The following is a 21736-nucleotide window of genomic DNA, read 5'->3' on the forward strand; positions in this document are numbered from 1 at the left end:
TGAAGCAATTCAGTTTGAGTCAAAGTTGCTCCCCTCAAACTCACAAATATATAGTTATTCAATTTTTTTTTTCAAACGTAATACTGAACACAGTCACAAAAAGCTCACTATATACTGCTGTCATTTGCCCATTTGTATCCTAGGAGTCTAAATTTAGCAGAGACACAAATAGCTTCTAAGACAAAAAAATTCTCTCTTATCATAAGCAAAGAGAATAAGTGAGTTAGTTTGACAGTTAACAATAATAAAAAGCTAAGTCCTAAGATAGACTCACCCTTTGAAATACATTAATTATTTTATCCAATGATGGCTATGATGTGTAATCATACAGTATACCGTGGTATTCAGATCCTTCACTTGGGCAAAAATAGTGATACAACAGTATATCAATACACCATTGCAAGTGCTTTTAAAATCGTACTTATGTAAAAGTATTGAAGTATTATGAGCTAAATTTGTGTAAAATATCAAAAGCAAAATAGCATATAACACAGTAAATTATGCAGTATTGTAATGTAGTTTGCTGGGGTGGAGCTGTTCTGATATACTTCACAAGCTAAGTAGTTAATTCTATAACCATGCATCATAAGTTTTAAGCTCATATGTTTTGTTTACAAAATAATAATCAGCCAAGTGTCTACCAACTATAGCTTTTAGATCCATTGTGTCGGGTGAAAAGTACAATATTAAGTATAAAGTATCATAAAATGGAAATACTCAAGTAAAGTATAAGTACCTCAAAACTGTACTTCACCACTGATCATAAAACGTATATTTAAGTTATGGGGAATGTATCCTACCAAAAACAGAAAAGAATTACAAATGCAATGGATGATGTAATTCACAAAATATAACATGTTCATATTATTGTCAATAAGTATGTTGGAACTAATGTCAGCTGGAACACAACATTAAGCATTTGTCTTTAATGTGAGCAAATGAGGCAAAATAATGGAAAAGTAGAGATGGTGACACAAATTGATTTTTTTTATTGGCTTTCCCAAAACAGTACCGCTTGTTCCCTTACATTCTGGATTGTTTTTCCTCACAACAAATTTCATTGTTCCATTCAAACGAAATGATGTCATTGCAACAATGTGGTCATAATTTGACACACTCTTACAAATATGTTTGGCACATTTTCAGCATTTTTCTTCTCCAAAATTCCATTGTTTTATTTTTCAAAACAAGAAAATTAAAGAAAAACATGCTCTGCTTTGTCTGATCAGTGAATAATAACCTAACAACATTGGAAATGAGGCACATGAGGGGGGCCAGTGTGGGAAAATTAACCAGTCCAGCACAATGCATTCCTGTCCTGTAAGTCAGCAAAAAGCCCAGCAACAGAAGACAGGGAGGAATGTGACTTTTACACCATTGTGACTCTGGCTGGATTTATAAAAGATACTTTTTTAAAACTCAGATTCATCTTCACTATGGTTACTACTGTTTACTGAACCACAGAAAAAATGACATGTTTAAAGCAAAGATAATAAAGTGCATAGTAAATCCACCAGGGTTTTACCCTGAATTTCCAGTGTTGCAACACCGTCTGTAATTGATAATCATAGCTGTCATTTTAACAACAAGCGCTCACATCATCTGTAAGGGAAAAGTAACACAACATTTCTAGTCAGATCAGACGTAGAAGTATGAAAAATAAACTCAAATACATTGATTTCTGTTGCTAACTTCAAAGCTCCAAATACATGTGAGATACATGCAGTCATAAAGGAAGACATTAAGATGTTTTTGTTCCTAATTCAGTTGTAGTGCTGTAAACAAACTTTAACATCTTCAGAAAAGAAATCACTACTGAACACTTAATTTTTGCCTAGTGTTTTAGTCAGATTTAGTTCAGTTTGTGTAATTATTATAAGACTGTGGTTTTAATATATAATACAATTCCATCCATTTTAATTGCCACACTCTCACATAAGTGTGTGCTTCTTGCTCATTGAGCTCTGACATAGCCTGCTCTTCTTTTGCTGACAATTTTCAAAAAAATAAAAATAAATAAAAAACATGTTTCACTGAGTGAAGCACTCACATGCTAAACCATCTTAAATGCTCAATCTTCCCTTGGTAATATCACCACCGTAACTGTAAATGAAGCTGTAGCTAAATAGCTAAAAGTATTGAGACAGCTGAGATATGCCAGCCTACATGTGAGACAAGTAGATTTCAGATTTCAGAAACATGGTGGGATACTGTATTACCTACTTTGTATGGTTCAAATGATTTGGTTCAGGTGAGCTGTATGGACAAATTACCCCCTATTAATTAACGTCCTCCCAAATTGAGTCATTGTAGCCACCTGAAAACTTGCTAAACTACAGTGGTCAATATGGTTCTATAGTTAGCCCTTTTCAAGGCTGGATAATGTGTATAGTCTCTAAGACCTTCGATTTGGCCTATTGCATAAAAAAACTATTAAACTACGCATTTATTATTGTGAAGTCGAAAATATACTTTTTGGTTGAGGCTCCAACTAACAAACCTGAGACAACTGATTTTTTTTTTTTTACCGTAAACTTAAGCTGTCTTTATTGAAAATGGCATAAAACATCAGAAGATACAGGCTACAGAACACCATGGGCATCCTTGCACTGACTCGAACTTCTAAGCTTTCTTTGAATTCTAGTGTCCAGATGCTGTGCAATTTCACAAACTAAATACAGTCATTGTATTGTAAATACAAAGTGGACATAAATAACGAGTGCAATTTTTGTACTGCTTTGCTTATTATAACTTTGGCAGTAAGGCATTGCCTATATGCAAACACTTTGAAACACAAAAGTGAGCAATTTAAACCTTGGCTCGAAAGCAGGCCTTTGAAAAGGACATGTCCACATTGGAAAATTAGTGAATAAGGCGTCCACTTCCATGTTGTTTGTCATTTTTACCCCTCCACCGGCCAGACTGGGATCATGTGACGCACAAAGAACATGCAGTAAGCAGTGCATTTTACACACACACGCCCCGGTATCAGATGATCAACGGATGTGCTCAAAACACCTTGTTTGCAGTCATTTGTTTTAGTATAACCAAGGGTTGACTGATTACAAGGGAGTAATCAAACCATGGTCACTTCCCGTAGGCCTACATGTTCAGACACAGATCCCAGCGGCGGAAGAGTCTTGTCTGCGCTTCACAGTTCTCCAGATAGCGTGGATTCACATCAAAACACAGCATTTAAGACAACTTTCTGATGGTGTTTTCCGTTTTTGTAAGGCTGCCCGTGTTGCAGTTTCGAATACCTCCCAGATCCCTTCCTTGGTTTTGGCAGAGCACTCCAAATAGGCATATGCGCCAATGCGCATGGCCATGGCCCGGCCATCCTCTGTTTTCACAGGCTCCAGCTTCAACCGGGACAGCTCGTTCTTTACGTTTTCATCGTTGCGCAGATCTTTCTTGTTGGCCACTAATATAATAGGTACATTCGGACAAAAGTGTTTGACTTCAGGGACCCATTTTTCAGGGATGTTTTCCAACGAGTCCGGGCTGTCCACGGAGAAGCACATCAGAATTACATCGGTGTCAGGATAGGAGAGGGGGCGCAGCCGGTCGTAGTCCTCCTGCCCAGCTGTGTCCCACAAAGCAAGCTGGACTTGCTTGTTGTCCACCTCTATGTCCGCCACATATGTCTCAAATACAGTCGGAACATACACCTCAGGAAATTCGTCTTTGCTGAATACAATCAGTAGACATGTTTTTCCACCTGCCCCGTCCCCCACCACGACAAGTTTCTTCCTAATGTCTGCCATTCCTGCCTTTTCCTACCTCTCGCTTAAATGTGACATCAAGAATAAAGATGTTCCCGGTGTAGCCTACTCACTAGGCTACCTCTGTTTTAGTATGCTACTCAGAAATAAAACTTGTCCCGTAAGGCCCTCCCGTCTTCCAACTCCAGAACATTTATAAAGAACCACTGCGATCTCTTTATAAAGCATAGGGTGGTTTCCTAAATATAGCAATCCAATCGGAAATAGGGAGGTGAGATCACAGTTTGTAAAAGAAGAGGTGATTGGATCTCATCGGGGTTTCCTTATGTAGAGGAGGGTCAAGCACCACGAGGACCATCCGACTCTGGATCAGCCAATATCAACCAAATCTAACTGCATGCATGATGTATTACGCAGGATTTTTTGTAATTCTCCTTTGACGCGACTTCTATTATTATTCTCGTCATTACAACATTTCCCATATCCGGATTGTTTTTAAACATACTGTTTGAGTTACTTTTGTTACTGGATCAACCTATTTTTTTAACAAACGTTATCAAAAAATGTCTTAAGACATATCCAGCAGCAATATGGAAACGCTTAGGGGAATGTAAAGTGCTCATTTATAAAATGTTGGATGACAGCTTGCTATGCACATTAAATAAGCTAACGTTGTCTATGTTACCTTTGTGTACAAACGGTAGTCTACGCTGGGAAGGCAAATCAGCATTGGCTTTATACGCATGTCTACGTAGTTTACGCTATTTACAGGGAGGGGGCACTAGCGTAGGCAAACTCTTAGCCTTGACTATCAAGCCTTGCTAAATCACCGCTCTCTCCAAGGAAACAAAACAATATAGAATTGGGTTGACGGCGTGCAACAAGCATCGACCCACTATCAAAACGACACGCGTAAGTATCTCCTCTTTATTTGTTCACATCGAAAGCAAAGGCTTTGCAAAGCGAGTGATTTAAACGCGACTGCCGTGGTGTGAGTATTTCCCCTTTTGTTTAGCGGTTAAGGCCCCTCTGTTTGGAACTTGAAGGGGGGCCATGTTGTTTAGCCACTGAGTGTTTGCTTGATGTTTTAGCTCACACAACACCAACTTGGTAATTAGCTTCCGCTAGCTTTTACATTAGCTATTTTGGTTTATTTGGCTTGTTGCATTCAACCAATGTGGTATTTCGAGCCAAGACAATAACTTGTTTTCCGTCCAACACGGGAGCCCACTGGCTTACTGTAAAACAAAGGTAAATTCACGGATTTAACTTTGATGTCAAGCTAACGTTACCAATAATAAACAGCAGGCCCGCTGCGGTTAGCTTGTTAGCGAAGGAGGTTGCTAATGCTCACTCTAGCGAAGTAACGTAGCTAACAATAAAAATGTTCAATATCCGCTAATGCCAATAGAGGACTGGACGTAGAAAGCAAGAAGGGGACACACGGTTGGCTATTAACAATTTAAAACGTAGCTAAATCATTTAGTCAAAGCCTCAAAGTTAGCTTTCTTGTTAGCCGCGGTCTTGTTGGCCAGGTTAGCTAGCTACTTTAGCTAGCTATGGTTAGCCAGCTTGCTGAAAGGCTTGCACGTCTGTTTGCTACAACGACCAGTAATGTTGGATTTGTCGTTGTAACGTTAATTAGTTTAAAAAATAAATAAAGCTTTTATCGTGGAAAACAAAAAGCAGCCGCGTTAACGTAATATTTTTTTGTTTTTTTTATTTTATTTATTTTTTATCATTAGTAACGTTGCATTACTGGTAGCGTTAGCCATTATGACCCGCTAACACTAGGCTAACGACGTTACCTAGCTAGCATTTTTGGTCTTGCAAGGCATCAACATGCTTGTCATTTACATGTTTTGTACTTGTATTGCCAATTCGTAAATTAGCAAACCGTCAAATTACCCTTCCTATTTGACGTTAATGTCCCGTTTTTGAGCAAGCCATGTAACTACATTTGGATATTTAGGGCAACATTAAAGCTGTAATCGCGAAGATCCTCATTTAAATAAAGGGCTGTTAAGTCACTATCACTGAAGGAGGTGACACAATGGCGATTGAAGGGGGGGAGAGAATGTTTCCTGTAGTGAAGGGATTTTGAGAACGGCAACACACAAGAGCATAAGGTGAGGGACAAAACCTGCGTGCCGGATATCAGGCTTTATCCTGGAAATGTACTCCTGTTGATCCAGAATACTTTGACCCAAACTAACGTTTCAATCTTCAACCATAGAGCAGCAGGATTAAGTCATGTCCCGGCGAAGACAATTAAATTGTACCTGTAGTTATTTTTTTTATTTTTATTTTTTTTATTTAAAGGCGCTTCCTTTTCCTAAAGTCTACTTAAAAAGTTGGTTTGTCTCAAAGTTCACATTAGTAAAGGCCACATGTTGTAACTTAAAGCTTTAATTGCTTAAAAGCCTAACAGAATAAAGTAACCGGTCACGTTAAAATGGGTGCTACATTGGTTTTATACTGATTATGAAATGTAACTTAAACTATACATTTGACTTATTTGTGTTGGGCAGTAACTTTGGTAGACTATAAGTCATATATGCTATTATGCAGAACAGCACAAAAAGGCGATATAACAAGACTGCATATTCATGTCAACATAATACTTGTATGATTTGTATATTTTGTTTTGTGTAGGCTTTCCCGTGGAATGAGCGTTCCATGCAGCATCCTAGGTATGAATGACGTGGCCTGGCAGGAGACGAGAGGTGGGATGCTGCATGCAAATGGCGCTCCTGAGACTGGAGGTGTCAGAGTTCATGTTGGAGGGCCCCTAGCCACAGTTGTGGGAGCTGGACAAGCTGGAGTCCCACATTTACAGGGCATGGACAGGATTGCTAACCCCACCCCAGGTACCCCGCAGCCTCCACTGAGCGGACGATCTCAGGATGACGCCACAGTTGGATACTTCTTTCAGAGGCAGCCAGGAGAGCAGCTTGGAAGTTGCACACCCAGCAAGCATCGCTGGCCAACTGGTGATGCCAATCATGTTGATCAGGTAAACGGTGTTCAGTTATTGTACTGTATTTAATTTAGTGCAGGTTAGAGGTATAGACAGCAGTATTTTGGATCAGCCAAGGCTACAAGTCTCACTGGATATTGTATCAATAATTGTGGTGTCAGAGTAGTGCTGGGCAATATATCGATATATCGATATCGTGATTTGAGACTAGATATCGTCTTAGATTTTGGAAATCGTGATATCGTAAATGGCTTAAGTGTCGTCTTTTCCTGGTTTTAAAGGATGCATTACAGTAAAGTGATGTCATTTGCTGTGTTACCAGACTACTCTAGCTGTTCTATTATTTTCTACCCGGACATTATGTCCACATTACTGAAGATTACATATCTTAAATCTCATTGTGAAGATTTTTTTGTTAAAGCACCAAGGGTCAACCCTATAATATCGCCACAATATCGAAATCGAGGTATTAGGACAAGAATATCGCGATATCTGATTTTCTCCATATCGCCCAGCCCTATGTCAGAGGTTGAATGCCTAATGTGATGTGTATCCCCAACAATAAGACCCTGTTAGATTCCAATGGCACTAGGTCACATTTTCACATGCTTAGTTGATCGGTGATGATTTACATCAGATGCCAGCCATTCATCAACTACCATTTCTAGGCCTGTCACAATAGTCAATTAATCGCACGATAAAAAAAAATAAGCTCGATAATGTTTCTGGCCGCGATAATTTCCATTTGCATGCTTGTTTGTTTTCCTCGGAAAGTGGCTGCATGTGTCCGACAATGCACAGAACATTAACGTGTGGGTGTGGGTATGGCAATAATTTCTGGGACAATTTATCGTGCAGCAAAATTTATCGTGACAGGCCTAACCATTTCTTCTAGGCATGTTTTATTGAAGTTAGAGCATGCAAAAATGTCAGTGGCTTTTGTTGGTAGAGCCTAATGCTGTGAGATGCAGCAATCCATAAATATAATTGCATTAATTTCATAGGAAAGAAATGCTAAGATTTCATAATTTAAAAACCTATTACTAATTTGAGATAAATTTAGGTTGGTAAGCGTTTGCATTTTCATTTTTTTTTTTTTTTAAATCAGTTTATGAAAAGTGTACAAGAATTGCCAACAGGCAATTATAGTGTTTGTTTCTGAAATAACACCGCCAAGAAAAGGCTGCTACTCTAACTGCTAAAATGATTAGATTCTATAAGCTAATTAATCTAGATTTATTTATATAATTTTCAATAGCTAAATTGGAATAGAAAATATTTGCTACAGTTGAGTTGGTGCTTTATTCGTTGACGCCAGTAATTCATTTCAGTTTGTATCATCAATTTGCATCTAGTCAATAATACATTTCCAGTGAAGGAGTTTGTCCGTTCAGTAGGACTTCCTTTTTAGGATGCTCTTGTTGCCTTTCACCTCCTCACTCCTCCAAGCAAAGTTAAGATAATTAAAAAATCCTTTATAATAGTGACCCTTATTAGAGTTCTGGGTCCATCCAGTCTCTGAATTTAGTTATTCCAGCACACACTGATTGAGAGCTAGGGTACTCCCTGAACAGGTCACCAGTATAACGGTGCAAATGCATACAGACCTAGGTGTGCAAGACGGCAATAGTGCTGCATTTTTTTTTTTTTTTTTTTTTTTTTTAAAGCAGCCTCCAAATTCTCAGTTAGCAAATCCTGTGAGACCAGAGGCCTGTACTACGAATCAAGATCAACATGCCCTGGATTTCTTTCAGTTACCCGGCTTCACCTAAAGTAGTAACAACCGCAGTCCTGCGTAACCTGTGTCACGGCGGTCGTTAACAACTAGTTCAAGCAACCCAGGGTTTCCCAATCCAGCGACGCGTGCATGCACGTTTGCACAGCATGACCAATTGCAATCATCTACAAGAGCTGCATATTTTACATAAGAGCAAACTATAATTCTACAGAAATATGAAGCACACAGAAACCGTTTTTACAGGCAAAACGGTTATGCGTAAATCATAACTCCTATCAATATCACTTCCCCATCAGTCAGGCACAATATCTGACCATAATTACACTTGTGCTTTCCAAACTGTCGTTACTTTAGCTTATTATTTCAGTTGCAACCCTGGCAGTGGTAAGCGATCGTGAGAGGAAATATAACCTAATTCAAACCGATGTGTGGCATTGGCAACACACGGCTCAAGAAGCTGACAAATTGCCTATCCCTCCGCTGAAAATGTATATCTTTCATTAAAAAAAACATCAGGGAATGTTAACGGTTGTCTGTCTCTAAATGTTTCAACTTTTATGAGCGCACTTCTCTCTCCGCGCACAGAGCTCCACCGGATCTTCTAAGAATGGTGACGCTGTTATCAATCGAGTATTGATTGGTCGGTAGGCGGTGCTTTTACACTGGTTGTTCTCTAATCTCGAGCAGGATAGGTGTTCAGCATAAGTTACCACGGCGATTTAACCCGGTAACAAGTGATCCACCGTCATGATACACAAAACCCTGGGTTGAACCTGAAGTTGCATCGTTGACGCCAAATCTTGCTTTGTAGTACAGGCCTCAGTGCTTTGGCCACTGTGTTGGCAGAGCAGGAGAGTGGCTGTCACGGTGATAACCGGCCAGACTTGTAATATCCTGTCTTACAGTATTAAACTGGCGTGCATTGTTTTGATATGTGAAAAGTCTTCAAATGTATGGATTTGTTACACAAACTGGACTTCGTGGATTTGATCTTCATACAGATACCTGTAGCAACACACCCACCTAACCTGCTGTTTGGGCTATGGGAGAACAAACATAACCTACTTTGTAGAACATAATTTTAGTAGAATACTTAATAATAGTCCTACAAGGGCTGGGCAAACTCACTATGTTCCTGACCTGCAGTAATGTTAGAAATACTAAAGAAGGTAAAAGAAGGAAAACCTTGGGATCAAAATTATCTTGAGTTTTTTTTTTTTTTTGTGTTCTTTTTCCACTCTTTACAAATCTTTCATTTGTGAAGATCTTGTTTGGGGCCAAGCTTCTAATTATTAAAACAGATTATGATTTAAAATAAAAATGCAAAGACAAGGTTTCCTTTACCAGTTTGAAAATATACAGCTGCAATGTAAATGAAAGTTATCTGAAATAAATAGCCTAGGATATATAAAAAAAAAATGTATATCTCTGAGAAAGCTCCTTGTTTTCAACAACAATAACAGACTGATTAAAAGAGAGGACGCCCGGATAGCTCAGTTGGTATGTATAGAGGTTCTTTTCTGCATCTCATTCCCCCCTCTCTCCCCTTTCATGTCATCAGCTTATCAAAATAAAGGCTGAAATCTTAAAAAAAAAAAAAAAAAACGGAGAGAGGTGGAGTGCGATGGACTGAAGCTTATGCTACTCACAGAATGACGGCTGACTCATTAAGAATGGGTCCAGCACGGGTCGAATGCGCTTTTGTCAGCGGCGTTACACACGTCTTGTGTAGGCTATGAAATGTCTGTATCGTCACTGCGCTGCATTTTTATGAACTATGATATTCTGGCCATGGGTCGCATCTCTCGCCCAGGTCCAGCAGGCTCCGTCTTAAACGCTATTAGTCAACGAACTGAAGTTAGTTGCATTCAATAACTTTTAATGGTTTTTGTGTTTTTTGCCGTGGCTGCCACAATAACAGTTACCAGCGGAAACACTGGTACCAATACAGGTTTCCCTCTCATACTTAACAATATACAGCTGTGTTAATAACAATTAAAACTGTAGACAAATGTCAGCAGTTTGGACCGGTGGCGCTGTTTCTCCATGTTGCAGGGGAGCCGTGTGAGTGAATGGGGCGGGGCTGCGCGGAGGAGAGATCCAAACACAGGCACGGCTTTATAGAAAGAATGGGTCATGTATCCCAACATTAAACCATATCGATATAAACGACATCACTTCGTTTGTGGAGAGGCAGCGGATGCGAGGACGTTAGGTGCACCGGTGCGACCTAGGAAAAATCTTATTCGCACCCTTACAAATTTTTGTCTCTAGAGACCTGGTCTCAATCCATTAACTGTGCAATGGTCCCTCTTCAATTAGCATATTAGGTCCCCATTTCCTATGCATGGGTTATCACTCAGCCTGATGAAAAGAAAGATGTTATTGTTGAGCCACCTTTATTCTCTTTGTGTTCTTTAGACCAGATACTATCCAGGTTAATTTTGCATTATTGCAGTATTCTTTTAAATATGTTAATGGTGTAACCTGTAGTGTTTCTGCCAAATATATCTTCATTTGAGAGGACAAAGGCCCACGGGCACACCAGAGTGAAGTTTTGTATTTTACAACTCCACTTTTCACATGCACACACAATCGGAAGGGGGGATGCAGCACCATTGATTTGTCCTTTAATGTAATGTTATATGATTCTAATCTTCCATCTGCTTGTAACCTTTACATCCAAATTACTTCCAGCACCATCAACTTCAATGCACAAAACTAACAATGACTCAACCATTGTATGAAAATCCATCTTGACAGTTGTACTTTGGTGATTAGGATAACTTATGGATAGCTTATTAGGCTTACACATTTCAACACTTTGTTTTTCTTTTGTATTGTGTTGGTTATTGACAGATACTTCATGTTGACTGCCTCAGTATTGAGCAAGCTTTTGTTGGCTGAGGGGCCTCTTGAAATTTGTAGGGCCATATTTTTTTTTTTGTGTGTTTACGGTCCAGTTTTTCGTCCTTTGTCTCAGGTCCGTGCTGTGGATGAAATGAACTATGACTTCCAAGCGCTTGCTTTGGAGTCAAGGGGCATGGGAGAGGTAAGGGGTTTTCTGTCTTTTTTCTTCTTCTTTTTTTTTTAATTAATAAAGTACAGCAATACATCAAAATGAAAAACGTACTTTAGACTTGAAAGATGGCTGTAAGACATCTGTATTTTGCTCCATTTTTACATGATCAAATTAAGCTAGGACAGAGCAGTTTTTGTGACCAATGCAAGAGTGGGAAACAGCCGCTCTAACAGAAGGAAATCAACTCATGCTTGCACGCTTGACAGGGTTGTATGTTAGTATTGAGATGAAAGTAGTGTATGCTCAGTGTCAAAGTGGATTATAGTGCATGGGTGAATCAATTTAAAAATGCACTATAACTCTGCACTGCAGTAGTTGCAATCATTGAGCATAGAATTCAATGACGTGTTCTCTACGAAGGAGCAAACTAACATTTTACAGCCACCATAAGTCTGTAGTGATAAGTGTTCATACTGAAAGATTTTTGATGGAGAATGACGAAATTCGTAAGGGCTTAGTGTTGTCCCAATGTGGAATTTCAAAGGGCGTGAGGGTTTGAGTACACACTTACCGAGCCCTTTCCGTGAGTCTGCATCGATGCAGACTTCACCAAAGGGAATTACCCACAGTTCAAAGCGTTGTGACGTTTACCACGGAGACTATAGGGAAATCCGGAAATTATGAAGGTAAACAACAACACGACCACGGAACGGACCAATATGTTGTCCAGCTTGTAAAACAGGAGTTTGGAATCAGGAAGCCGTCTCCTGGGCCTTGGCCGTGTGGAAAGCAACAAACTTAAAATGAAAATTCCCAAACCGGCAAGTGTCAGCAACATCTTTGTTATTAAACGTCGCATGTGATCTGGTGAAGTGCTGTCCCGATCCCATTTCTACCTATCATGTGGCCTCACACACTCACTCACTTAGTACCTGAGATCAATTAAGTCTGTGAGTCCTTAGTCCTCAGGGCTCACTTTAGGATTGGGCCTTGGACTGAAAATGTTTAGCTGAACAAGACTACATAAAGAAACAATATTTACGACCCACACACAAATCGACAGAAAAAAAAACGTGTAGTGAAGTGGCTCTGTTGTAAAGGCTAAACTGTTTATTAGCAAACTGTTTATTGCAGGTTATCACATTAATGAAAATACAGCTATTAGAATTAATTAAAGTTAAGTTAATATAAGAAGTTGAAGCTGACTCTGATCGCTGAAAAGGCAGCTAGCTGTCTCCATGAAGCTCCCAGCTAAGCTTCTATAACTCTATAACCAAGTTGGGAAACAAGAACAAAGTTTTTGCATTTTGACTTATATATATATATATATATATATATATATATATATATATATATATATATATATATATATATATATATATATATATATATATATATATATATATATATATATATATATACACAGTATTTACCATCATCTTTTGATTCCCAGCTGCAGCCTGTCACTCTATACTACTCTCTTTTAACCATTGCTCCTGTGCCCTAAAATATGACATTGCGTTGCTCACGTCATGTCATGCATTTCTCTATACATCAAATTTTAAATAAGCTATGGTTGTTGATGGGAGGAGTAAATATTACATTGCACTTGACATGCGACCTTAATAATGCTTAGAAAAGATGTACACTTTTTTTTATTTGTAGCTTCTGCCAGCAAAAAAGCTCTGGGATTCTGATGAGCTGGCCAAGGATGGAAGGAAAGGGATACTTCTTGGAGAGGAGTGGAGGGACAATGCATGGGGATCATCTCGTGAGTGGCTCCTATTTGTGTACTGTATTCTCATGTAGCTTTTCTTTCTTCAAGTTAATGAAATCATAAGATCTGATATTCCAAGTCAAATTACATAATTGGAAATGGCATCATGCATCACCCATTATTATTATTTTTTTTAATAGTGTTTCCTTAATCTGACTTTCTTTACACAGCTATAGTTTATGTACATAACTATTTAGATATTTGATCACAGCTTTTCATTCAGATCATTCAGTGTCACAGCCAATCATGGTGCAGCGGCGACCAGGCCAGACTTTCCATGGCAATGGTGATGCCAATTCTGTGCTTTCACCTCGCTCAGAAGGTGGAGGCCTGGGGGTGAGCATGGTGGAGTACGTCCTGAGCTCTTCTCCTGGTGACAAGATGGATGGTCGCTACAGGAATGGTGGCTATGTGAGTTGACCTTCTGTCTCAATTCCAACTCAAAAGGAGGGGCATCTCTTGCTTATTTAACACTTATTCTCAAGAGTGGCACATAGTCTTACTTAATCTTTTATGTTTTTTATACTTCTATATAAATACAGGGTGGAGGAGATGTTGACCAAGATGGTAGAGACACAATTGATGTCCAAGAGAAAGTGTCCCCCTTTGAAGAGGACAAGAGCCCAGAGAAGAAGGTGGGAGATGAGAATGATCCTGCTAAAGCCAATGGAAGAGGTCTATTAAACGGCATGGACAGAGACTGCAAAGATTTCAAGTATGTTTTTTCCTTTTACTGTAACATGAGGTGAATGGCTACCTATTGTTTGATGCTTTATGACTATTGTGGTTTTATATTGAGACTATGAGCGTAGTTTTCCAACCTCTTCTGCAGCCCTTGTTCTAGATAATCCTCCATTTCAGAATGCCTAAAGCTATTTTAACAGTGTTAAAGTTCTAATGTTTTGATAAATTTGAGCATTGCGGTGAACCATAGACATAATGAAATTGTCCAAATGAACGTGTGATATAAATGTAAAGCCTTATAGTCTCATTAATGTTGCTAGGACTCCTGTCTGAGACAATGTTTTGTACTAATAGTGGAATATGCTCTTCTTTACTATCTTAGTCCAACCCCTGGAAGCCGCCAAGCTTCTCCCACTGAGGCTGTGGAGAGAATGGGTCCCAGTCAGACAGGGTTGGAGATGATGGGACAGCACCACCCACATGTCCTTCAACAACACAACCACACCCAAAACAAGGCACCTGAGGACTTCCATAACCAGGAGGCTCAGAACATGGGAGGTATGGAGCAGCAAGCCAGTGTGGAGTCCCTTCAGTTTGACTATGCTGGGAACCAGATTCAGGTAGACTCCTCAGGGACACCAGTAGGATTGTTTGACTACAACTCACAGCAGCAGGTTTGTTGTAAAACAAAACGCATCTTTCAAGAGATCTAACTATGTTGGCTCAGCAGATTGTGATCAGTTTTTTTTTTTTTTTTTTTTTCTTTCCAGTTGTTCCAGAGATCTAATACCCTGACTGTTCAACAGCTCACTGCAGCTCAGCAACAACAATATGCCCTGGCTGCAGCCCAGCAGCAGCATCTCGGTGTGTAGTAGTGTAATATAGTTAAACTACTTTTTGTCTCTAGAGATCTGTTTTTACAGTGGCATAGTCATTTGAATGAGATTTGATATGGAAATATGAATTACATTACTGTTCCTCATATTACCCAGCTGGCCTTGCTCCTGCCTTTGTGCCAAACCCTTACATCATTAATGCTGGCCCCCCTGGAACCGATCCCTACACTGCCGCTGGGCTGGCAGCAGCAGCCACGCTTGCAGGTGATCACACAGCACATTTTCATCCCTTTTGTTAACTGTCAGCTAAAGCTCTAATTTGATGTATTTTTGATACAAAATGCTGTTGTGCCAAGTTCAGATAAAGAGTACTATCTTGCTCAATTGTACATGCGTATGTAACATAAAAATGTTTTCTTCAGGCCCCACAGTGGTTCCACCACAGTACTATGGTGTTCCTTGGGGTGTGTACCCGGCCAACCTTTTTCAACAACAGGCTGCATCAACTGCGAATCACTCAGCTAATCAGCAAGCATCCAATCAGGGGCCGGGGCCAGGGCAACAACAGGTAGGAAGTGTTGTGCTATTGATTTAGAGAGGTGTTTCATTAAGGTGGCTCCAAAAAGCAGAGGTCATTTTAAAAAATGTATGTAAATTGCACCAGGATTAAACTATTTTATAAACACAACTCAAAGCTAATGTGGGCAGACTAATGCAAGTCTGGTTAATGTCATGTCTTTAAAATACATGCTGCACATAAGAGTCTATAGTATGGACAGGGTTTTCCCTGCATAGAGAATTAGGAGGAGGGACAGATTTGACCGAGGCGCCCACCTCCTAATTCTCTATGCAGGAAAAACCTGTTCTCGACATAACTCCAACAGGTGTCCTCATGGAAAACATGAAGTGGTGCACTTGGTGGATTTCTGTCATTTGTAACTGCAATTGCAGCATTAGGCCATTGCGGATGTGGTGGCACAGTATCATCAGCACAGTAGGCTTGGGCTGTATATATATTTTTTTTTTTTATACCTTCTTGACATTTTGGCAGGGTATACAGTATATGATGGTATTTGTGTAAAAAAAAAAAGTTTTTATAGAATTCTTTTTTTTTTTTTTGCAAGCTATGTCATGTTCTCAGTCTCAAATATAGCTTTAACCATGTTGTGTGATGTGCTACTTCAGTACACTTTAATATTACAAATGTTACTGGGACCACTACAGAAAACTGCAGATGAACGTTTAATATCTAGGGGATATAGACACCACTGACTATCTGTGTAACTTTTGGCCACACTCTAGCACATTGATCAAACACAGTCCAGCCATATACAGGTTTCAACCTAGTCTTGTTTCCCTACAGCAGGAATGTGTCAGGCAGCGCCCTGATATTTTGTGGCTGTTCAATCAGGTGAATATTGTTTATTTTGCATCCAAGCACGTCCAATTTCTTAAAGGTTTCCAAAATTAATGGTACATCCCATAAGTGTAATGTTTTTTTTTGTTTTGTAGATATGGCTCGTAGAATCAGCGATTTACTTTATAAAGCAAGGAAGAGAATAATGAGGGCAGATAAAACAGTGCAGACATCATCTGATTATTAAAGGCATTTAAAAAGTAATGAGATTTTATTTTTGTAATTGTATCACCTCATTTTGAGGCTGGAAAAACCCTGATATGGAGAGTAAAAATGGACAACCACTGTTATCTTATACCTACTTTTCTGGGCGTCTGCTTCTTTAATTTTTAAACGATATTTAGAGAGAGAACAAGTGGTGCTATAACAGCACACATGGTGCTCTTAACATATATATTTTAACTGCAATACATTTACTTGTTGATCCATATGCTGTGCATATCCTAAAAAAAGATGGCTCAGGTTTCAAATAGACAATGCAGTCCAAGTCAATTTGCAGTGCAAGTAAAATTAGTACTAGTATTCACAATGCAGTGGTAAAGTACTATGGAGAAAACACGGTTACAGTCTGTCATATTGATTGTAATACTGTTTAAGCCTAAGGCAAAGCTTAGCCAGAAAACAAGAAAGAAGTTTATATGGTAGCTTAGGGCTGACTTATTTGAAGCTAAATAAAGCAGACAATTCTCTGAAAATGAGCATGATTTTATTAAAGCAAGTCTGGTTAAACTGGTAAACTAGTTTTGTAAAACCAAATTCCTCTGGTTTATATATTTAGTCTGGCTGTTACTCCCAGATTTTGTAATCTTTAAATGCTCATTTGATTTGATGTCTTCATTATATAAGTTTTGTGCTTCAAAATGCATTTCCAATAAACTTTAATGTGTGTGAAGAGCAGGTTCTCACATGCAAAATGTGATTTGATTGGAAGCTTTAAAGGCCCCCAAAACCTTTTTTCCTCATTCAGCTTTTTGCTCTGAGCAATTGGGTCCCACGCAAACACACTAACTTTCTGTTGACTTTAGAACTGTTTTGTGGTGTTTTTGTTTTTTCTAGGGCTGTCAATCGATTAAAATATTGAATCAAGATTAATCACTAGGCCTGTAACAATTCAAAATTTAGCTGGACAATTAATTGTCCCAGAAATGATTGTGATTACAATATAATTGTTTCTTTTAGTTTATTTACTATTTCAAACAAATACAACTTTAAATGAACCCCAGGATACATATTTTGTTATCACTAATAATAATCATATATAATTACAATTTCGCACCGCTAAACAAAATCTACAATTACCATCAATGGTCATACCCCTTAGGACCTTAGCAAAAGTTAGCAAACAAGTTATGTACAGATTCGAAAAATAAAAGCACAAATCCCTGTGGAACTACGTTAGCATAATATTAATGAATTGCGGTCTTTTCTGCCACAGCGTTGTCATTTACGGTAACGTTACAAATTAAACAAAGCTCCATAATAAATGGTAAACACAAAGGCGGCCTAACTACGTTACTCAAACATAATGTGAAGGTGCTTCGGGGGATTTTTAATGTTCGAAAGCCGACAGGATTTGCAACTGCGGGTGGGGCGTCCTCTGGTAGGAATCCATAGTATCATAGGCTAGCTAACCTTACTGTTAGGTGATGCTACGCCAGTATTGCAAACACATTTGATGGATCCAAACAATAGTGTGACTAATCTCATTTAAAAAAAAAAAAAAATGTAATTGTTACAGGCCTATTAATCACATGATTTTCCATAGTTAATTCGCGATTAATCACACTTTTTTTGTATTTTTTTTTTGTGAATGTAATTTAAAAGGATTTTTTATTTTCAAATTTGTAAAATAGCTCTTATCAACATGGGGGAGGACAAATGCTTTCTTTATGCAAATTATTATTATTATTATTATTATTATTATTATTATTATTATTATTATTATTATTGCAACAGTCCAAAACAATGACAAATACAGTTTAGAATATTCTCCAGAATAACCTCAGAGGTACTGATTGAATGCTCAACAAAATATGCTGAAAGCATAATATGGCAAACTCCAGCCCATCAAGCAACAATAGATGGGCATATTAACCTGAATGTAACATTACTTGGTAATAACACAATTTATGACATGGCTTGGTTTAATACTTGATTCGGATTGTTCAATCACGGCATTCTGCGATCTGTTATTTCTGTAGACTATTGCTGAGCATAACGGAGCGTTGCCATGGGTGGCGTTCTGATATAGACTCTGGCGTACCATATATTTTAATCAATAAAATCTTTTTTTATATCAGTGTTTGTGCTTATACTGCTGATCAGCGGATCAAAATGGGCAGAGGGTACAGGAAACTGGGATTGCTAACAGAGCTAATGGGAACAGCATTAGTTCCATCATGGTTAGCTCACTCACCGGCGTGACCTGGCTTCCACTGTAGAGCCGTGCTCATCAGCAGTAAGGTTAACTGTCCTGAGTCCTGACATCAGCAGGTAACCTTTTTGTATGAGTAGCTGTGTAATCCGTTGTATTAAAATAATAAGTGGGATAAAGTATAGTGAGCCAGTTATTATTGCGAATAAGAACCCCAACGGTTGCACTCGTTATCGCGTTAATTTCGACAGCCCTAGTTTTTTCAAAAGGGGAGAAACTCTCGGTCTTCATGTCATGTGTTTAAAGTGGATGGAGCTCAGTTGGAAAAAGGTGATATCACATACTCCTGTGCACCAATCAAAATTTAGCAACATTTGAATCAATATGTGATGACAGTTCTGGGGTTGTTGATGTTGCTAGGCAACGGTTAATCAAATCTGAACAAACCAAAACCACACAGTCCTGATGAAGGAGATTAGCTTAACTTTGACTGTTACTCATTTAGTCTTAAATATTTAATCTAATATAGTAATACTTAGGATTTGAAACCAAGTTTTCAGGCGCTTTAAATGCTGAATATGTTTGAGAACTTTCAAACAGTATTTTGGTAGCCTGTGGGTGTGACCGTATCATTACCATCTCCTCCAGGTGATGCGCACAGGAAACAACCAGCGACCTCTTACACCTGGGCAAGGCCAACAGAGCCAGCAGGAATCTCTAGCTGCAGCAGCTGCTGCAAACCCTGCATTGGCATACGCAGGAATGTCTGGTAACACATTTATCTTCTTTTGCTTCGTTATTTGAACTGGTCTTTTAAGATTATTTTTTTTTATTTTTTTTTATTGTTTTAGTAATACACATTTAAGTCCTTGTTCTAACACTAAACACCTTACTTGTTGAGTGACTTTATACATTGTTTAATTTGTATTCTACCATGGTCTGGGTGAATACTCGATTCTGATTGGCTGCAGGGTGTCCATTAAAAAGTGATATAGGACACCTACTAAAGGAGTTCGGTGAAACTGACTGTTTACTGTTCTATATGAATGCGCTACATTAAATCAAAAAGAAAATGTGGATTTATTATTTCCAAATCGTCCTCTGAACACCACAGGATGGCGCTAAAACACACAGGCTGCAACAAGTAAGTTATACTGGCCCTCTGGACTGACTTTGTTTCACAGCGAATAAAGTTATCTCACATCCCGTTCACTGTTCAGCTCGCTGCTTCAGGCTGCGCCGCTGCAGCCGACAGTAACGTTACACATCGCGGATCAAATTCTTCGTAAAAGTCGTTATATTGTTTTGGGGACAATGACATGGCTGGATAGCTAGCTTGTCTTGTTGTTCAACATACTGTCAAATTATTTTTACTGATTGCCAACTGTACACAATGTTATTGACTTTGGATCTTGCTAGCATAGCGTTAGCTTTCTGGCTCGTAGCTAAACTGAAGGGTTCTATCAGCTGAGCGGACTATATAAATATCTCCGGTTGCTAAGGGAGGCAAGTCGTATCTAAGGTTCTTCCTAATTCCTGGTGGAGAGAACAACGTTTGCATTGCATAAGAACCTGATGGATGGGAATGATTGTTCCAGGCATTAGTCAAACCATCGGGCGTAACCAGGGAAACAGAGTTATTGTTTGGATAAACTTTAGATTTCGATTGTAAAACTAATTAAAATATGAACTAATGTTTTAAATGTTATTTGGCAAGTGACCATGGTATAAGCGGGTTAATGCCCTTCGACGTGTCCATTGTCAGGTATTAATGGACTTCGGCTGCGCGTCGGACGGTTCACGCCTCGGCGTCGTCCATTAATACCGGACAATGGACACCTCGTCAGGCATTAACCCTTACGTAATCTATAATTGCTAAGCTCCTTTTTTATGTTCCTTATCTTTCCAGGTTATCAAGTGTTGGCCCCTGCAGCCTATTATGACCAGACTGGAGCCCTGGTGATGGGCCCTGGTGCTCGGGCTGGTCTTGGTGGGCCAGTTCGTCTAGTCCAAACCCCTCTACTCATCAACCCTGCAGCAGCACAAGCTGGTAAGTACTAGTCCACCTGTCATTATAATTTCAGTATGTATATCTACTCCTCCCTGTTATTTAATTAGTACCACTCAGGGTCATTCTGACCTCAGCTCTGCTTTTACCCCTCACACTCTACTCTCTCCCGCCACCAGCAGCTGCGGTATCAGCATCTGGCTCCGGTAACAATATGTCTGGTCCTCCAGGCAACGGGCTATACCGCTCCATGCCTCAGCCTCAACCGCAGCAGCAGCAGCAGCAGCAGCAGGCTCCCCCACAGAGCAGCGGCCTGCCTTCTAGTTCATTTTACGGCTCTGGATCAGTCCCTAACACTTCTCAGAGCAGCTCCCTTTTCTCACACACCTCTGCTGCGCCGCCACCACCACAAAGCTCCTCCCTGGGCTTCAGCGGTACTGGCGGCTCCCTCGGCGTAGGCCTGGGCTCTGCTCTTGGAGGCTTCGGCTCTTCTGGTCAGTGACTTAGCCACAAGCTACATGGGGATTAAAGAAACGTTACTTTTAGAGTCTGTTTTCCCACACTTTTTTTTTTTTTTTTCTTCTTGCAGTATCCAGCTCTACCAGTAGCAGTGTATCTCGCAGGGACTCCCTGCTGGCAAGTTCTGATCTATACAAACGCGGCGGCAGCAGTTTAACTCCCATTGGCCAACCCTTTTACAACAGCCTTGGATACTCCTCTTCACCCAGCCCCATTGGCCTCACACCAGGTCACTCTCCACTCACTCCTCCACCTTCTCTGCCCTCCTCTCATGGATCCTCTTCCAGCCTTCACCTAGGTAAGCCTTATATTTATGGGAATAGTAGTCTGGATTAACGGAAGTATATTTCCAGGATAATTGCCTGACCTCTATGTTGCTCACCTACTGCTCTGTGTTGTCATTCTCAAACTCTTTTCGCTTCGGGAAACAATAACCACAAACTTGGAGCTAGCAAGCTACACGCTGAAAATGGCAAGTTTTAAAGAAAATATGGGTCGTGCAAAACGACAGGCCCGCTTTCGGGTAAAGATTAAAAAGGAATGTTTATGGTATTTACTATCTAACTGGGATGTTTTGGGACCGTTTGATGGGGATTGCTGTAGACGAAGTACACACTGATACACTGGTTAGAGCAAATTGTGTTAAACCATGTATC

At 39.5% G+C, this 21736-nt stretch overlaps 2 protein-coding genes across 17 annotated transcripts in view; one reads left to right on the forward strand and one right to left on the reverse strand.

Annotated features, from left to right (window-relative positions):
• Nucleotides 1–964: 964 nt before the first annotated feature.
• On the reverse strand, nt 965–3957 carry LOC120546324 (rho-related GTP-binding protein RhoB-like). The gene has a single exon (XM_039781202.1). It carries the CDS (start codon nt 3765–3767, stop codon nt 3177–3179), a length of 591 nt encoding a protein of 196 aa, XP_039637136.1. The 5' UTR covers nt 3768–3957; the 3' UTR covers nt 965–3176.
• A 169-nt stretch (nt 3958–4126) lies between these two features.
• Nucleotides 4127–21736, forward strand: part of pum2 (pumilio RNA-binding family member 2) — a 35030-nt gene continuing 17420 nt past the window's right edge. For 2 of the 16 annotated variants that reach the window (XM_039781194.1, XM_039781189.1), the window contains exons 1-15: nt 4128–4637; nt 6381–6741; nt 11427–11495; nt 13131–13236; nt 13454–13653; nt 13785–13957; nt 14309–14600; nt 14697–14790; nt 14919–15026; nt 15185–15330; nt 16126–16173; nt 19202–19322; nt 20463–20603; nt 20741–21055; nt 21151–21378. In XM_039781194.1, the coding sequence (XP_039637128.1) occupies nt 6394–6741; nt 11427–11495; nt 13131–13236; nt 13454–13653; nt 13785–13957; nt 14309–14600; nt 14697–14790; nt 14919–15026; nt 15185–15330; nt 16126–16173; nt 19202–19322; nt 20463–20603; nt 20741–21055; nt 21151–21378 (2389 nt within the window). In that variant the 5' untranslated portion in view covers nt 4128–4637; nt 6381–6393. Of the gene's footprint in view, nt 4638–4957; nt 4977–6380; nt 6742–11426; nt 11496–13130; nt 13237–13453; nt 13654–13784; nt 13958–14308; nt 14601–14696; nt 14791–14918; nt 15027–15184; nt 15331–16125; nt 16174–19201; nt 19323–20462; nt 20604–20740; nt 21056–21150; nt 21379–21736 lie in introns of those variants that run through there. The other 14 variants (XM_039781192.1, XM_039781198.1, XM_039781195.1 and 11 more) reach the window with 13 other exon arrangements.

The sequence above is a fragment of the Perca fluviatilis genome, chromosome 18 (assembly GCF_010015445.1).
Source record: "Perca fluviatilis chromosome 18, GENO_Pfluv_1.0, whole genome shotgun sequence".
Taxonomy (NCBI): Eukaryota; Metazoa; Chordata; class Actinopteri; order Perciformes; family Percidae; genus Perca; species Perca fluviatilis.